At 39.9% G+C, this 18,752-nt stretch overlaps 1 protein-coding gene across 4 annotated transcripts in view; it reads left to right on the top strand.

Moving 5' to 3' along the window:
* FSTL5 (follistatin like 5) overlaps positions 1–18,752 on the top strand; it is a 322,690-nt gene that overhangs the window by 283,222 nt on the left and 20,716 nt on the right. For all 4 annotated transcript variants that reach the window (XM_083520282.1, XM_083520280.1, XM_083520281.1 and 1 more), the window contains 3 exons: positions 8,070–8,219; positions 14,759–14,866; positions 18,023–18,147. In XM_083520282.1, the coding sequence (XP_083376408.1) occupies positions 8,070–8,219; positions 14,759–14,866; positions 18,023–18,147 (383 nt within the window). The remainder of the gene's footprint in view (positions 1–8,069; positions 8,220–14,758; positions 14,867–18,022; positions 18,148–18,752) is intronic.

Raw genomic sequence — 18,752 nt, 5'->3', positions numbered from 1 at the left:
CATAGGCAGAATTGTGTTGTTATTCCATTTCCTTTAGATCAGTGTTTCCCATCCTTGGGCCTCCAGCTGTTTTTGAACTACAATTCCCATCATCCCTGACCACTGGTCTTGCTAGCTAGGGATGATGGGAGCTGTAGTCCAAAAACAGCTGGAGGCCCAAGGTTGGGAAACACTGCTTTAGATAATCCTATGTCTGAGCTTTAGCCAGCTTGATCTGTGTTATCATCAGTATCTGTGCCATCCTTCAGTATCATCAGACTCTCACTTCAATGAAAGGACCTTGGTATTTTCACCATAGTCATATTGTGTCATGAACTCTGTAGTCTTTTGCACATGTTGCTTTCATCTGTGAGGATGAACAACTCATCACAACAAAGTTTTAAAAATCCTCTATCAGAAGAACATCTAATGCTTGATCAAGTAACACTGAGTGAATTTTAAGCAGTTTGTTTGTTTTGAGATCAGAGCAGATTTTGGGATAGCCCTCAATAAATTGAGTGTAAAATTCACAGTAGTTGAAATACATTTCAAAGTTACTTGTATCCAATTCATGCCTCAAGTTTAATACAGTGTCTTTCCAACTCATATGATGTATTCCTGTATGCCCCTTTGCACATTTAGACTGAACACTTGAATAGGGCAAAATTTGAACAGACATACACCACAAGTAGTAAGTTTAAACTACTCTTCCCTTGCAGTTGGAAAACAGCCATGCAAATTTATTTTCTGTGCCCCCCTTTTTTTGTCATGCAACTTTACTGGTTAGGATTTTATTATTATTTTTATGCCTTCCTGCATAGTGCCTATAAATCTGCTGCTGCTCCATAACTTGAATTACATAGCAAGGGGGAAATATTTTTCTACTCATTGCTTTGAATACAACATACCTTCAGGCAACTATGCTATGTTGTTAAAAAAAATCCTCAATAGAATTCCCTCCATGGAGGAGGAAAGTATGTTTCCAGCTCATTGAATTATGCATTATTTTAATACATATATTTCTGCTGCATAGACTGGCTCCTGAGTGTGGATTTCAAGCTGCTTTTGAGCTAAGTATCTGTTACTACATACCACATTAAATGCATAGCGTTTTGACGTGACAGTTTCCTCAGATGCAAGTACTGAGGGGCTTTTAGGCTTTTTAGAGTCCTCATTCTTACAAATTTAATCTGTCAATGTGTTTATGGCATTGGTTGCCCCAAAGCAGCGGTTCCCAATTTTTTTGGAGCCACCCCCCCCCCTTGGTTCCATAAACTCATCCCCAGGGCTCTCTGCCCTAACCTGTAAAAAAGCATTATTCAGAATAGTGATTTGAATGGCCCACTAAGGAAGATAATAAGGTAAAGGTAAAGGACCCCTGACAGTTAAGTTCAGTTGCAGATGACTCTGGGGTTGCAGTGCTCATCTCGCTTTACAGGCCGAGGGAGCCAGCGTTTGTCCGCAGTTTTCCCGGGTCATGTGGCCAGCATGACTAAGCTGCTTCTGGCACAACGGAACACCGAAACCAGAGCAGCACACGGAAATTCCGTTTACCTTCCCGCCGGAGCGGTACCAATTTATCTACTTGCACTTTTTGGCGTTCTTTCGAACTGCTTGGTTGGCAGGAGCTGGGACTGAGCAACAGGAGCTCACCCCGTCACGGGGATTCGAATCACCAACCTTCTGATTGGCAAGTCCAAGAGGCTCAGGGGTTTAGACCACAGTGCCACCTGTGTCCCTATAAGGAAGATAATACCACAGCAAAATTCAAAACAGTGGCAATTAATTGCATATTTATTCAAAATCCAATTAATACCATTTCATTTAATGAATTAAAAAACTCTGATGAACTTGATCCAGTGACACCATTTTTAAAAGTCTGATAGTCATTTACAGCTCCCTTGCCCCCCTGCAGCTCCTCTTAGCACCCCATAGGTAATCTTAATGCCCCCCTAGGGAGCAAAACTGCCCACTTGGGGAACCCCTGCTCTGTAGTGTCTTGTCTATTAAGAACTTCAGGCTAGATCCAAAGAAACAAGTGAGCACAAGTAAAGGAACTGTTAACCTAGCCGTACTTCACAAATGCTTGCCCAAGTGTTGGTGCAAGATAAAGTGCTCCAATGGGCAGGTTTTACAAAAGTTCTCATAAATCTTGATCAGCTAGAATTTCCACAATTTCATGGAATCTCTTGCACAAGGAGAACAACATATTTAGCATTTGTTTCCTTATTATTTTTCATGCAACGCTGTAGCAAGATGTGTAAAGCAGCCTTCTTATGAGTTGAAGGTATCTTTCACTTGCAGGAGTTCACCTTTAGATCTAGCAGCTTCCACTTTTAAACTAATTATAATTCCCCATTGCTTCCAAACTTTGGTTATTTCAACGACCGTTTGCTCACTTGCCATGATCCTAAACCAAGTTCAAGAGTTACAGGATGTATGGCTCTAAAAGAAAACATTTTAAAAATGATGTATAGATGGCACTTGATGCCAGTAAAGTAAGCTAAAATGTATAGAAAAAGAGAAAGAAAATGTTGGAAATGTAAAAAAGGAGATGGGGATTATTTTCATATGTGATGGACCTGTGACAAGGCTAAAAAATTTTGGGAATCAATTTATAATGAACTCAAAAAAAAATATTTAGGTATACTTTCCCCAAAAGACCAGAAGCGTGTCTATTAGGCTTAATAGGAATGGAAATTAAAATGGGAGACCAAAATCTGTTCATGTATGCTACGGCCGCTGCAAGAACCCTCCTGCCCCAAAGATGGGAAACACAAGACATACCAGCCATCCAGGAGTGGCAGGTGAAGTTGACAGAATATGCAGAACTTGCCAAATTGCCAGGGAGGATCCGGGACCAGGGAGATCAAAGATACCAAAATAACTGGAGTAAATTTATTGAATATTTAAAGGAGAATTGTAAAGAGGTTAAGACACTAGCAGGATTGACATAATACTTTCAATGTATAATAGTACTATTGTGAGAATGAGGTGCGCGATAGAAAGTGGTTAAATATACCAATTGCAGGGAGGGAGGGGAGTAGTGACTCAGCAGTGTCAAAGGGAATGTATGGCATTAATATTGTTTGTTGGAAAAGAATATGTAAGGAAAACAATAACAATTTAATTGGAAAAAAATAAACCAAGTTCAAGAGTAACAAAGAACAAAGTTGTTTGAAAGCAGAAATTAAGCTTCCAATATCATCACCGCTATATATAGTGGAGGAGACAGCATGCAAGACCAAGGCTGACTAAGGCTTCTTCCTTAGCACTAAATCATGGTTTAGCTTTACTTGTGAACATTACAAAGGTTCATTGATTGTCTGATGTCGGAATCAAACACTATACACTGGACTTAAGCATATTTGAAATTAAGCATAGCTGTTCATTTGCACAGAGATGCTCTGCTGAACTGAGATAGAAACATGAACTTTTAAAAGAAAAAAATACAGTATATAAGCAAACTTGCATTTGGTCAGTTGTTAAAATGTTGGCTCAGAAAATTAAGTAACAGTCCTTTCTCATCTTCAGAGCTTACTAGATATCCTTGGCAAATTCTGTTTTCCCTCCTCCTAACCTAATTTATATTACTTAGAAACAAAACTTTCAAAGTTTCTTGCAGATCAGTCATGTAACAAATTATTTACATGTATCTGAGCTAATTAATAATATTTGGATTGACTCAGGATCTACTGAAATAAGAGGCCATGTTTTTACTGACTAGACAGCTTGAATAAGGCATCCCATACAACTTTGCAAATCAATTTTCTTTGTAGATCTCAGTCTATCTCAGAAACAACTCTCCAAAATCACCAAATATTTTGCTTTATTCCATCTGCTGGTTTGAATTAGACTGAATCACTTTCTGCTTAGGAAAGTGTCAAAAAGCAGTGAAATAAATTAACATTTTTATTGGATATTATCAGATGTTCCTCTTATAAGGAACCTAAATTGGAAAAAAGGTGCATCAATCACTTTTTAATTAAAAAGAGAATTTGTTCCTATATTTAAGAGAAAATTATTTCATCCCATTATCTGACCACTGGGGAAATTTTTAATGGAGCTTTGCATTTGAAGGTAAAGAGGAGAATGCTAAGCTTAACCTTATAAAAAAAAATTAAAAATCATTTCTAAAACAGAAAATACTTCATTCTGCATTCTGTTCCCATCTATCAAACTATTTCTGGCATCAGCTATAGTCAGATTAATGGGTCTCATAGATAAAAAATAAGTAAGGAGAAAAAATTTGCTTAGGACTGAAGGTCTCATTTGACTAAGTTAATATTTAACAGCAGATATACTAGCTAAAAATTGTGATATGCAAAAGCATATATGTACATATTTCAGCATGCTGTACAAATAACTGAATATACATAATACGGTATTTGTCCCAGCTGAGGCCACATTAAGTGAGGCGTCTTCAATAGCTTTATGTTTGAGTGTAGTGATCTCTGATGTTTGATCTACCCAATTTATCCATAGAATGCTTTCATTTTTCATTTGTTTAAGCTTTTCAAGGGAATGTTACAAAAACAACCCTGTAGCTTTGGCAGGATGAGGTCAAGAAAGTTGAATTCAGCTAGCTGGATGCTTGTGCGGTCAAGTGATTTGAGCATGTAATACCTTCAATATGGCTACCTGTTTGTTTCTAGGCCCAATTGGTAACCCTTAAATAGTCCTGAATAGTTTAGGATCACATTAATTAAAGGACCACCTGTAGCCATACGTACTTGCCCAGTCCTCAGCATCGGACGTCAGAGTCCCTGCTTGTGTAGGCTTACACTCAAAATCTGTCAGATTGGCAGGATCAAGAAATGGTGTAGAATTCTCTCTCTAGGGAGGCAAATCACTCTACTTTGACGTTGGCATCCATCATTCTCAAGAGACAATGGTGTGTGCCTCTGGCCACGCTGGAGAATCACAGCACCTGCTGTGGCTGAAGAGACCAGTAATTCATAACTGCTGCCTCCTGCCTTGTTTTTGCTGTGACCTCTTCGGGGTGCTAGCCTGGACAGTGCGTCTGGAGGTCCTGGGCTGCCTAGATGACAGGACCCCACTCTTGGCCTCTCTGATATAGTCCAAAGGAAAGCAAAGCAATATGTTTAGCACCAACTTGGCTATAGGAATTGCTGGAAGGAGGCATACAAGATGCCATCTAACTGTCGTAGGGACTCTGCTCCAGGCTTTACTGCTTAGCCTTTTTTTCTCCCAAATATGTTCCACAAAGCAGAGGGTATGGATTTTTCTGCAAGGCGGCAGAGACTTAGGAACAGATATTTCCTTCTCCTAGATAGGCTACCTTTCAAGGTTGATGAGCCCCATCTACCCCTCACTTCCCTTTACAGTACTTGCAGAAACCATCTTCTTGATCGTTGGGCCCACTATTGGTCATGTCCACTCAATCTGGCAGAGCCTGTCTTTGCATGCAGGGGAAGTCCCTAACTCATGGAGGGTTTGAGACCCATCAGCTAACTTCAGCTGGTTTAGCCAGCCTTTTGAAATTGTTTCTCAGGGTGTGTCCACTGTCACATGCTGACAGCTCCTAGGAGAGACAGCTCCTGAGAGCTGAGTGAAGAGTGGAGACCAAAGATGGACAAACTACCTCAGAAGGAGCACAACATGTCACACACCAGTGGTACTACCCCTAATACCCCATATACCCCTCAGTGAATAAGAGACAGGAAAAGGAAAACCCCCTCCATAGGGGAACATAACTTTTGAGAATTTGAATGGCAAGATTCGGCACAGCATTAACAGAATTATATTAAGCAACCTAAATCAAACCTTAATTTTAGTATCAGCAAGTACTCTTTTGCCCGATGTTGGTCAATTCAAAGGAACCCTTTTTTAATGTTCCAAAGTATTATAGAGTGGTTTCAAACAGACACATTTCCCTGTAAGATTTAATAAATTCTGAGCAACAAATAATGACTGCTAACCTTCCTTGTAAGTGGATACATTCTAAGCAGGACTCAGAAATTGATTTCTGTTTCACTCTGACATGCGAAGATTCAGACAGTGCCTATACTGTGTACTAAAGAAAAACCATCAAACAGAGATGCCACAGAATGCTCAGATAAATTATATCATGTGCCTTTTAAAAATGTGCTTTCTAGTATTCAATCCCTCTGCATGTCACAGGTGCTGTTTTCCCCTCTATTTTTCATTTCAAAGAAACCCCTGCACAAGGAAAGAAGATATTTGCTTAGCAGCTCATCAGTGCCTGCTGTTTATTCCTCGCTTGAAGTCATCATCCTCTGACACACCATAAGTATTGCTACAGCAGCCTGCTATGATGTGTCAAATAGAAGATATTAGGTCAGGAATAAGCATCAGATATATGCTAAAATCTTGTTTTGATGAGCTGTCCTGAGTAATAAGATGAAGAAAAGATGAAGAGAAATCTTGGCAATGTGACACATTTCTGGCCCAAGCAATTTTCAGAACTGGAATATGAATATTCTTCAAGCATTCTTTGAAGCGTTCTTTGAACTGTTTGGCACACGGTTAATTTTGTAGCACTGGTGGATTTACTTCATATCCACTGATAAATAGCACTCTGGAAGATCTACATGCCTTCTATTCACACGTAGTCGCTGGCCATTTGCCTTTTGTGTTGTTACGGCTACATAACACTTGTGGATTTTCAGAAGACATTACAGTCCACACATCAGCTGCCAGATTAATAACCCTGTGTTCATATGAATCGTTTAGAGCATCCGGGATAGACCAGAAGCACTTTCACAAGTGATAATGGTTAAGTTTTGGTCATTTCCCTTCTCTGTATAGCAACTATAAATCTGCAGTGACAGGGCCCAGGTATCCGGGAATGGGAATTGAGGGCACTGTTTTACACTGCATCAAAAGACTGGCTCACACAGTGGGCCAGAGTCATAACAATCAGAAGCAGCATTGTTGCTGCTGACAATCTGTGCACCAGCCAAGCCATTCCAGAAGTCCCAGTGGTGCTTGTGCATAGGCCCAGCCTCACCACTGGCTCCCCCTCCTGATAAGCAGCAGCAATGCTGCTACTGGGATACTAGTACAGTGGTACCTCGGGTTACAAACACCTCAGGTTACAAACACTTTGGGTTACAGACTCGGTTAACCCAGAAGTAGTACCTCGGGTTAAGAACTCTACCTCAGGATGAGAACAGAAATTGCACACCGGCGGCATGGCGGCAGCCGGAGGTCCCATTAGCTAAAGTGATACCTCAGGGTAAGAACGGTTTCACGTTAAGAACAGACCTCCGGAACGAATTAAGTTCATAACCAGAGGTACCACTGTACTGTGAGCTTTTGTGAGTACTTTTATCGCTTTATTACTAGTAGTAGTAGTATTCTGTTGGGAGCCGCCCAGAATGGCTGGGGAAACCCAGCCAGATGGGCGGGGTATAACTATTATTATTATTATTATTATTATTATTATTATTATTATTATTATTATTATTATTATATTAGCTGCTCCTGAACATTACAGGTGTATGATATTTTCTGTCACAGATTCTAGAAATTAAAGGGACAGGATTCTAGAAAGTGCATTTCATGCCATGTACAATATTCTGTTTATTCCTGGGACACAGGAAACTGAATTACGGTATATAAAGTCAGGCTCTTTTTCTGTTTAACTCAATGATGTCTATTGTGACTCAGAGCAGCTCTCCGAAGTCTCAGATGATCAGATGATCTTTCACATCATCTGATTACTTTAAAACAGAACACAAAAGTGGATCTGGTGGGGACTAGATCTTGTAGCTAAGGCACCTCTGTGCATAAATGGCATCATAGAAGACTTTAGAGGTTTTACAGCTAGCACATCGTCCATTATGCTAGACAATAACTTCAAGAGACAAGCTAAACTGGGATGCGGGGGGGGGAGGTGGCTGAATGTTCTTGGATGAAACTGAATTCACGATTTGAAGCTAGTACAGTTAGTTCCTGAAATAGTTCAGGCTTTGCCTGTTCTTCTGGCATATTTTGAGCTTGCATTTGAGTCATGCAGAAATGTGGCAGAGTTGTTATGAGCACCCTTTAGAATTATTGTGGTCTTAGAGTGATTTGTCATCTTCCTTTCTTCTAAATTCTAGGATGAAGTTTGCCCTAAAGCTGAGGGGGAAGAAGTCCAGCAGTGCGTCTGGGCATCTGCTGTTAATGTAAAAGACAAGTTTATATATGTAACCCAACCCACCTTAGACAGAGTGCTGATTGTTGATGTGCAGTCACAAAAAGTTGTTCAGGTAAGTGTTCTTCCTAGGTAAGATACTCTTTTCTTTCATTTGCTGTATAAGGTAGAAAAAAATATTGGATTGAGGCCTGTTGCTTATTCTTTCTCTCATCAGGCCATGATTCAGGAAGTATGTAATCTCACAAACTACTACAAATCTCACAAACTACTACAACTGTGTGATAGTAGTTTCTATAGAATATCCTACCAGCCATGGATATCTGGAGTTTTTCAAAGGGAACAGTTCCCTTTGTGGCTATTAGCAAAGACAAAAAGAAACTGCAACCTGATTCCTATCAGTGTAATGTTGGGAAGAAGTTGCCTTATACCAAGTCAGACCATTGTTCTGTCTAGTTCAGTATTGCCTTTTCTGACTGGGAGCACCTCGTCTGGGTTTCAGAGGAAAATTTCCCAGCTTTAAATAGAGATTCCCAGGGTTCAGCTTAGGACCTTTTACACCCACAGGGCTAGGGCCATGTCCTTGCAAGAAACTTATATGTGGCTTGGGATGTGCACTGTGACTCCTACCTTTCGGTGGTAAGTCCACCCAAAGGAGTGTGATCATATCACATTCTGCAGTGTGTGTTAACAGGCTTACGAAAGTGCTGTTCTCTGTTGGGAGGGGGCTTTGCAGTAGCCATGGAAAGCAAGATGGATATAATGCTATTGCCAGCAATGTTCCTACCTGCAGGAAGAAGCTTACAACTCTAAAACTGATGTTGCAGAGGTGGAGCATGGCTGGCTGTGGATCTTCTGGATCCTAGGTAGATCCATCCCCTTGAAATGGGCCCCAAACAGCAAAAAAATATAAACACACACACACACACACACACACACACACACTTTCTACCCTTGTTAGCTAGACATGGCAGATGAGACATCCAATCAATCATTCCACTCTGCTCCGCTCCACTATGCTGGTCCCAGTGAGGGCTTCATATTGCTCTGCCTGGCTTCACCCTTATACCCAGTTTACCTGGGAATACATTCCTTTGGACAGAATGAAACTTACTTCTGTGTAGAATGTTGAGGACTGTGCTGTTTATTTAACAAATATCTTGGCATCCTTGAAATTGCTCATAGCAGCAGCTTATATTTTGAAGTCTGGATGTTTCAGACTTAGATATATGAATGCATGTTGCCCATTCAGTGCTTATTGTTAGACGTTTTCAGAGTATTACACTAAAAAAAATGTAAACAAAGTGCAAATATATTTCGGTGGAAGGGAAGGATATTTTTTTTAACCCTATAAAGATTTGTATTTTAAAAATTGGCAAGTTTATAAACCCCCAAAGTTTTTCTCTGGGTCCCTGAGTTTATCATTACTTTAACTATGAATGAGGTGTACATTTACCTGTGTCTTTATGTCTATATGGATGTGTATGTGTACATGTGATTGATACACATACATAGACAAGTAGTTGGCATGTTTTATATATCATAGCAAATATAATTGCCTGTTCAACCATTGGCTATGATGTACAGTTTAAGTTTTAGATACTTCTCATCTGTGAAAAGGGTTAGCCAAAAACATTCAGACAAGAATTTTCACCTTACTCTTGAGAGCAAAATCATGTCAGCACTATGTTTCAGAACACAAAAAAGTGTCTTAAAATTCATTTCAAGATCATAAAATTTGCACTTTCTAAAATACAAATGTGACTTTCCTGCAAGCAGCTGTGCTTCACTTCATGAATAGGCATTATACAGTTGCTAAAAAATCTGCTGTCATCTTCATAAGAAGAAATGAAATTTGAAAGTGATTGAAAGTGTCAGGCACGGCTGCTATTAAAATTTTAATCCTTGCCAATATTCCCAGTACCCTAGACTTCTTTATAATATAACAGACACTAATATACAGCTAATGCTTGTACACCAGTGCTCATAATTTCTTTTTTTTAATCATGTATCAATATGACAGGTTAAAATAAAGATAACTATAATTTATTTTAGAGCAGCTCTAGAACGCCATCATCATAGCATTCAATAAAATACAAAAGAAAGGTTCTGTTCATTTTTAAGCACAGAATTATAGTTAGGGAAGCAGTTGGAAGACTGCATAGTTCACCTGCATTTCTTAGAATGTAATCCAGCTAATCAAAAATAGGCATTATTTTGTTTTTCACATTTCTGTCTTGTCAAATCCAAGCAAGAGAAGAATTTGTGGGTTGCCATGCTCACCTAGTATTCAAGGTGGGTCCAGTTTATTAGTTTCAGGGACATTTCTAAAGCACAGGTAGTTCACAACAAGAGGGCTCACAGGACTTCTCCTTTTTCAGCCTGAGGGCCACATTGCTTAGAGGGCAAGCTTCCAAGGGCTACATGCCATGGAGCTTGGGAGAGACAAAAAAAAAATAGTGGTTGGAAGAAGGGATGCAACTCTTCACCTATGAACTGGAAGCACAATTTCAGACATACAAAGTACCAAAGTTTTAACACCACTACAAGCTTTTACACCTCCTCATACACATCCCCTCCAGAGTCGTCAACCAGGCTGGCAAGAGCCATTTTCACCAATCATTGACACAATATAGCCATGTAAAAGCACTAGAGGAAGTTGTGGAGTGTGGCTTGAGGAGGAGTCCCATGGCCACGTAGGCCTAGACAGCTGCATTCAGCCCTGGGCCTGATGTTCTCCACACCTGGCCTATCTGAATGAAATATCAGGTTCATGCTTGCTGGAACTTGGATTTCCCATATGCAGTCCACAACTACTTTGGATGGCCGTTATAATGTGTTATATACAGTATATGCTTTGCCTTAGACTGCATACACACTGTGCTTTCAAAAGACACTTGAAGCATATTCTTTCCACCAAAGAATGATGGGCGCTGTAGTGTACTCCTCACAGTAACAATTCCCAACAACACCAATTAGTTTTCAGGCCCAATTCAAAGAGCTGGTATTGATCTATAAAGCCTTACATGGCTTAGGGCCTTCATACCTTAAGGACTGCCTCTCCCCATACAAACCGACCCAGACCCTGCATTTGTCATCTGAGGCCCTTCTCTATGTCCTCCCTACCTGAGAGGTTCAGAGATTGGCAACAAGAGAACAGGCCTTTTCTGTGGTGGCTCCCCATCTGTGGAATGCTCTCCCCAGAAAGCCTTGTCTGTTGCCATCATTGCCTGTCTTTAGGGACCAGGCAAAAACATTCCTCTTTACCCAGGCCTTTGACGGTGAAATAATCTATGGCCTATTAAAGGTGTGTGTAGAGAGGCTCTCATTATGATCATTTTATTATTATGCTATCTGTCATTATGCTTTGTATTATTATTTTTATTATTATTATGCTCCGTAAAATGTGTTGTAATGTTAAACACCACCCTGGGATCTTTTGATAAAGGGTGGTATATAAATTAAATTAACAACAACAACAAAGTGCAGTGCCCATAATTATTTGAGTCAGGAAATGCATGCAGCCTTAGTGAAAAGTGTTTATAGTTGTGCAAGTCAATTCCCACTACACATTTAGGCCTCTTGCCAACCCCCTCCCAAAAGCTGCTCCTGGGGGAGTCTCTCTGCTACAGAATGGACTCTTGTGCGAGGACTGTAGTAGGCAGGCTGGTGTGCCCTGTTGTGAGTCCAGAAATATTGCCCATCAAGTCCAAGACACAACCCTTCTAATATTAACATTATAACAAAGTTTATTCTCATTTAAAGAGGACCCTGGCACTATTTCTGTTACACTGATTCTCACACATTTCTGCAAGAAGGCAATCCCTTTAATAAACTGAAATATTACACTACATTACAGGTTTTTTACCCTTGATAAAAATCCTGTGAGAAAACGGAAAGTGTCTTGTAAGATTTTTAGCCAGGGTGACAAAATATAATGTCTAAAGTTCCCACAAAAAGTTGCCAGCCATGAAGGAAATATCACTTTATCTCTGTCATTTTACAGTAGAGATTTCAGCACTGAAGTATAACTAATATGAAGTACTTTGGCAGTTTTTCGGGAAAGAGTTGGCTCAGCAATGCTTGTAATATCATAGAAACAATCCTGCTCTCTTATCCTATAATGATATGCTACTGTATTCTTTTTGCAAGCCCCAGGAGTTATTTTTCTCTTGCATTTAGACATAAATCTTTAAATATGTATAACCGATATGTGAGGCATTTAGATTCTTAGCCAGTCCACTTTGAGGGAACTATTTATTTTTTCTTTCCACATCACTAAGATGTCTTAGCATAGGAAGGTACAAGAAGTCAAATATGCACATTATTCAGAAGGTGGATATCTTTTGCTCTCTATTTACTCGAGAAAAATTGCATACCTTTCTTGGAAAACAACTCTAGATGGTGCCACAAGAGGTGATCTTGTCAAGCTATAATTGCATGCATGGAAAAACATGTTGTTGCAATACAATCCTGTACCTGAATGATATCCAGCCTCCCCAACAGGAACTAAGGGAAGGGACCAGCAGAAACACATTAAATGCGCTGGGTGGTCATGCCAAGCAAATTGTGATTTTGGAGTGTTTCACTAGGGATGAGCGAGACTGTCAATTTCTGTTTCTCCTTTTTTCCAATCATAAGTCCAGTTTGCCAGATTTCCACATCATGTTTTCAGCATCCTGATCTCACATTACACCTGCTGGGTGAGGTAGTTTGGTGTGAAGTTACTTAACACATTGGGTAGAGGCAATTTTAAGCACGCCAGTACAATTAGCAAGACCACCTTCAGTGATTTTTCATCTTACATAGAAGCATTTCTACAACCATGGCACCTACACAGCTAATATCCCATGTAATATAACATCTCAGATACAAGGGACATTTCGGAAATAAAGTGAGAAGCAGACCTAGCACACAGATTAATAGAAGAATTGTGCTCTAAGTGGAACTATTTAGACCTGCATTTTCAGTTTCAATGGGTTTGACCCAAGTCGCCTAGTTTGATTCCCTTCGATTTCTTTGCAGTGGTTGAACCAACAATAAGACGTTGTTTCAAACATGCACAATTTGCAGTATCACAACAGTTGATTCAGGCGTGAAAGACTATTGCAGGTGTTATCTAGCAGCATAAAAAAGAAAGAAAGGTAAACAATTGTCCTGGAGTTTGTCTGCTCAAGAAGAAAAACAGCTTTGGCTTTACAGGAAGCTGGAGTTTTTCACAACACCTCAGGTGTATAGTTAAGCATCACCAGTGGTCTCAGCCAGCCATTAGCACATTATCTTGAGGATCTACATCATTACTTTAAATTAGATCCACTTAATTAGCCAGCTGGTACTCTTCTTGCCAAACTGATAAACAAGCTGTGCTTCACAGTTTCGTGATAGAAAGACCAACAAACAAAACAGAACAAAGAGATAGAGGGGCTCCTTTTAAAACAAAACAGAAACAAAAATACAAATGCAGCCCTAATAGTGGAGTTAGTTCATTGACAGCAACAGAGAAATTTTTATGAAGATTACCCACTCTGGGATCCCACAGCTAATTCTCCCCTGGCCTCCTCACTGGCCCAAATAGGACTAATTTAGCCAGCTAGCCCTGGTGATCATCTAATGTTTATTGGATGGATTTTCCCCTAAATTGATTTTTGATTTTTGAATTTATTGTTATTCACATTTTTATACTGTTTTTTTTTGTTGTTGTTGTATCACAATTAAGTTTTAAATTTGTTGTTAACTGCCCTGAACCGGCAGGAAGGTAAACGGCATTTCCGTGCGCTGCTCTGGTTCACCAGAAGCGGCTTCGTCATGCTGGCCATATGACCCGGAAGCTGTCTGCGGACAAACACTGGCTACCTCGGCCAGTAAAGTGAGATGAGCGCCACAACCCCAGGGTCATCCGCGACTGGACTTAACTGTGAGGGGTCCCTTTACTTTTAAAACACACTTACTCCATTTATATCAAGCTGCTGCTGTGTTTGTTTCTGTAATTCTAAGCACCCAGTGAAGATTTCTTTCTTGTCCTACCTCTCTCTGTGTGCTTCTTCTACTTTTCAAAGCACACACACAAAATTATTTGAGTGAAATATAGAAGTTTTGTCTTGTTTTACCAAGTTAAAAATTACGTGAAAGCTATGATCAAATGATATACACATAGAACAATCACAGTTGTGTCAGTTTCCTTCTCTGGTCAGAATTCTTTTTGCTAGTTGAAATTCTTCAATTTGTTATTAAAAAAATGAAATGTATCACTTTGATGAATCCATGGTCAGTATATTCCACATTTTTCTCTTCATTTGCAACTTTTAACAAAAGCAAAAAGATGTTCACAGATAAACCAAGAAGCATACAATCTAGGAAGAAGGGTAAATAAATAGTTTGCTGCCTTGCCACTTTTGTCTCAAGCATTTTAATAGCTTTGTCGCGGCATACAACTTAATTAGGTGGAGACGGAACATATATCCATGTCACATTGTTCAAATAATGAGCAAAGATCACTGTTTAAGCAGGAGTGCTCTAGCTTCAGATTAATTAGAATGACATCAACAATTGAAGGCTTCACTGGGGTCTAATTTTCACTCCAAACTTGTGCAATATTTACGTTACTATAACGTTAAAGAAAAGCTGGTTCTTTCCTTGTTTCTTCATATTCTTTAGGCAGTAAGTACAGATCCCATTCCAGTCAAACTTCACTACGACAAATCGCATGATCAGGTATGGGTGCTCAGCTGGGGAAGTTTTGATAAGAAGTCTCCTACACTACAGGTGAGTATTTTTATTTCATTGTTTTAGTTATAGCCAAACTCGCAGTAGAATCCTATGATACACAGAGAAAAGTAATTCCTTGGAAGCTGCTCAACAGCAGCTATCAATGAATTTTTAAAGCTATCTTGTCAGCAATAAGACTTACTAAGAAATTCCCTTCATTTGTACGTGCTCAAAATGTAGAAAACCTACAGTGGAATACTTATAAACTATGTCCCCAGTTGGCACTGCCCCACAGTGAATAATGTCAACAATTTGAATTAAATCTAAACAAACACATATTTTATTTTGTTTTTTAAACTTCTGTTTAGAATGCATTTCTCTTACTTTGACAGTTACGTGCTGAAGAGGGAGCCCCCAATACTATTTCTGGTGATGTTTCACACATAAGCACATCAAAATGGCTTTAAAGTATCTACAGATAAATCACAACAAAGATTTTGTGCCTTCTAGTTGTGTGTAACAGGAGCCATGTGTAACAGGTTGGGGATGGGGAACAGAATCCAACCCTTCTTACATTTACGTATTTCAAACCTGGAACAGGTGCATTTTTTATTGTTGTGCACCATCCCAGGCTCCCTTCAGTGGAAGGGGAAGGCGTGAAAACAAAATGAAATAAATAGAAATAGCATTTTGTATGGGTTCATCTGGCAGATCTGCTGTAATATTTAAGGATTCTGTACTGATAGGTCCTAACACATGAGCATTGGTGAGGTTCATAGTTGATGATCAGGTGGAAAGATCCAGTGAAATGACAGGGTGGCAGACTTTTAATCCTTAAGTGGTGCTGTGCAGCTGTGGAGGAAGCCGCTTGGGGGTCTAGGGCGGCGTGCCCAGGGGCCAGGCAAGCCACCCATGGGGCGGGGCGAGGTTGGGGCACACCTCTGGAGTCTGCCTGCCTCCCATTCAGCCGCCCTACAGCTGGTGGGAGGGAGACAGCGGGCAGACCATGCCACCGCTTCTCTCCCAGGAGAGACGCATGGCTCAGGCACGCTGCAGGCCCCGCAGTGAGTGCCACCCGGCATTTTGTCACCCCCTCAGTGGTGACACCCAGGGCGGACAGCACCCACCACATACCCCTTCCTCCACCCCTGGTGTTGTGGAATGTACCTCTGGAAAAGTGACATTAAGCTATTACTGTGATGCCTGAAGGTACCTTACCAGCAGGAGAATTTTAAAGAGATGACCACATGTGTACAGTGTAGAATTAGAATTGAAGGGAGCCTTGTAGGCTCTCCTGTCTACCACTGTTTGATGCAGGAAACCTATAGTTGGAGCATCCACTACAGATGTCTGTCTAGCCACTGCTCAAGGAAAAATGACTCACTATAAGCACCAATAGTTGCAAATTTTAAAATATATAGAATGCACAGTAATTTTTCATCAGAGCTGCTTTGTTTATAATGATTCCTGACTGCATGAAACCAGTAAATCTCCAGGAATCATTAAGATGTAGCAAATACAGACAAATGTGTATTCCCCTGAATGCAGGAGCTGTGCAATGCTTCACATCCCGTCTTTATTAGAGCCTGAGCATAATTTGGATTGCCTGTGAATGTTAGTTGCTGAAGTTGGTTATTTTTGAATCATTTGTTTCAAAAGGGATCAGAACTATCAAACTGATAATGGGATTGCATTGAAAGAAACAGCTTGTTTTCGCAGGGAGACATACTTTCAAATGCAGGCTGATATATATTGCTATTGATTATGACTCGGGAGCTGATCGCAGTCTCCAGGGAGCTTTAAGCATTCCACTAGATGCACTATTATTGATAATTACTTCAAAATATTTATATGAACTTTAAGGCAAAATGGACAAGAAGATTGATTTCCTTATGTCAAATACATGTTTTAATTTGGATACAACTCTATTAATTTATAACCTGGCAGCCCAAACCTTGGGTTGCTGTGCAGGGATTGCTAGGTCTGTGTAATGCCATAACTGCTAAAGTTGAGGAACTGGACCAGCACCTTTGCAATTATATCAGCCACCATCTCTGACTGAGGTAAAAGTGCTATACAAAATTGTTAGTGGCAAAGGAATAGGTAGAGAAGTGGGGAATGGGGGGCAGCAGATGACTGTTTGTCCTCTTCAACTCTTTGGGTTAAAAAGGAATTGGGTATTGTGGTACAGTCCAACAAAATGTGTATTTGTTGTATTTTGTATGCCGCAGCAAACTGTTATAATAGGATTGGCCTTAGCATTATATCAGGACCAATATTCCTGACTTCAGCTAAATCTGTGCAACCATTCTGCGTATCTTTGTTTCTATACAGATTTATAAGACTGTAATGTGTTATTTGCTTACTTCAGTAGAAACTATTGGATTTACTTTTAAGCACTGGTATTTAAATTTTTATTGTTTGCATCAAAATGTAGGGCTTACTCATATAATATTTCTCTGTACATACACCACTAGTCCAAGCTGTCTCCAGGCACACATTCACTTGGGCAAACATAAAATGTCAGCACCTTATTTTCATGGTCACAGGAGCCAGGAAACATGCTATTACAGTTTCAGAAATGTATACAGTTCATTTGTGCACAGGGATAGATCCACATTCATCTTGCTTTGCAGCTTTCTTTAATGTATTAAAAACCCCTGATAATAATATTGTTGCTGAATTACAGGCTGTCTCTCATGTTATCAGGGTATACATGTTTTTGTCCTGCCAAAAACATTACAATACAAATTTTGAGCAGAGTTTACACTATCACTGAAAGTGAAATTTCAGTGCAAATTTGAATGTACCTATGGTACCTGAAAGAACCATCTGAATAATTCTGAAGGAAGAAAGAAACAGTGGAAGAGTTAGGATTTCTCACAGGAAGTTCATATATCCTTTGTACTAAAGCTAAAAAGCTGAATATATGTTGAACTCCTAGAGTTTCTTGCTATACAACCCACTATATTCTTATTTCTAATTGGGGGTATGAACCACATGCCAAAGAACAAATAAGGCAGGTATTTAGAAACATCTACTTTCAAAACAATGACAATAACTGCACCCATTACAGTAACCTTGTTTGAGCCAAGTGTTGGAATAAGTTGTTGGTAGCCTTACCCTTAACATAATTTAATCAAACATGATTGATTTAAATTAGATTTTAAAGAAAATGTGAGTAATTGTCCTCCACAATAATACATCTTCCAGGTGATAACCCAGGCCAGTGGGAGTATTTCTCATCATACTATTCACACTCAGCCAGTGGGGAAGCAGTTTGACAGAGTGGATGACTTTTTCATTCCATCTACAACCCTCCTCATCACTCACATAAGGTAAGTGACACACAAAGAGTTCTGGAGCCAAGGGTTTGTACTTACTTATCTATTGGATATTTTGTAATGTTGTTGTTGTTGTTGTTCCCCAATATCACATTCATTCTTTCCCCAGGTTTTAGGATAGGTTTTCCTGTAGAGTCGTACCTTGGAAGTCGAACAGAATCTGTTCCGGAAGTCGGTTCAACTTCCAAAATGTTCGGAAACCAAAGGTCAGCTTCTGATTGGCTACAGGAAGCTCCTGCAGCCAATCAGAAGCCACAGTTGCCCCGTCAGACGTTCGGCTTCCAAAAATAGTTTGCATACTGGAACACTCACTGAAACAGGTTTGAGGCATTTGGGAGCCAAAACGTTTGAAAACTAAGCTGTTTGAAAACCAAGGTGCGACTGTAGTCCTATATTAAAATACTCTGCCCTCTCAGTCCTCTGATCTTAAGAGCTCCACCTTTCTGCCACAGCCCATTCCCATCCTATCCTTAGATCTTGTGGTCCATGGCAGAATTGTCTTCCTAAGCAATTTTTTACTTGGGGTGCTGCAGTGTAACTTGAAAGCAATTTTTTTTGGTTCAGCTAAAAATAAGGAGCATAGTGACAATGAAAAAATG

Source organism: Podarcis liolepis (genome assembly GCF_965112155.1).
Source record: "Podarcis liolepis genome assembly, chromosome: 9".
Classification (NCBI taxonomy): Eukaryota; Metazoa; Chordata; class Lepidosauria; order Squamata; family Lacertidae; genus Podarcis; species Podarcis liolepis.
Note: the sequence above shows the minus strand (reverse complement) of the source record. Positions and strands in the feature narration are given on the sequence as shown.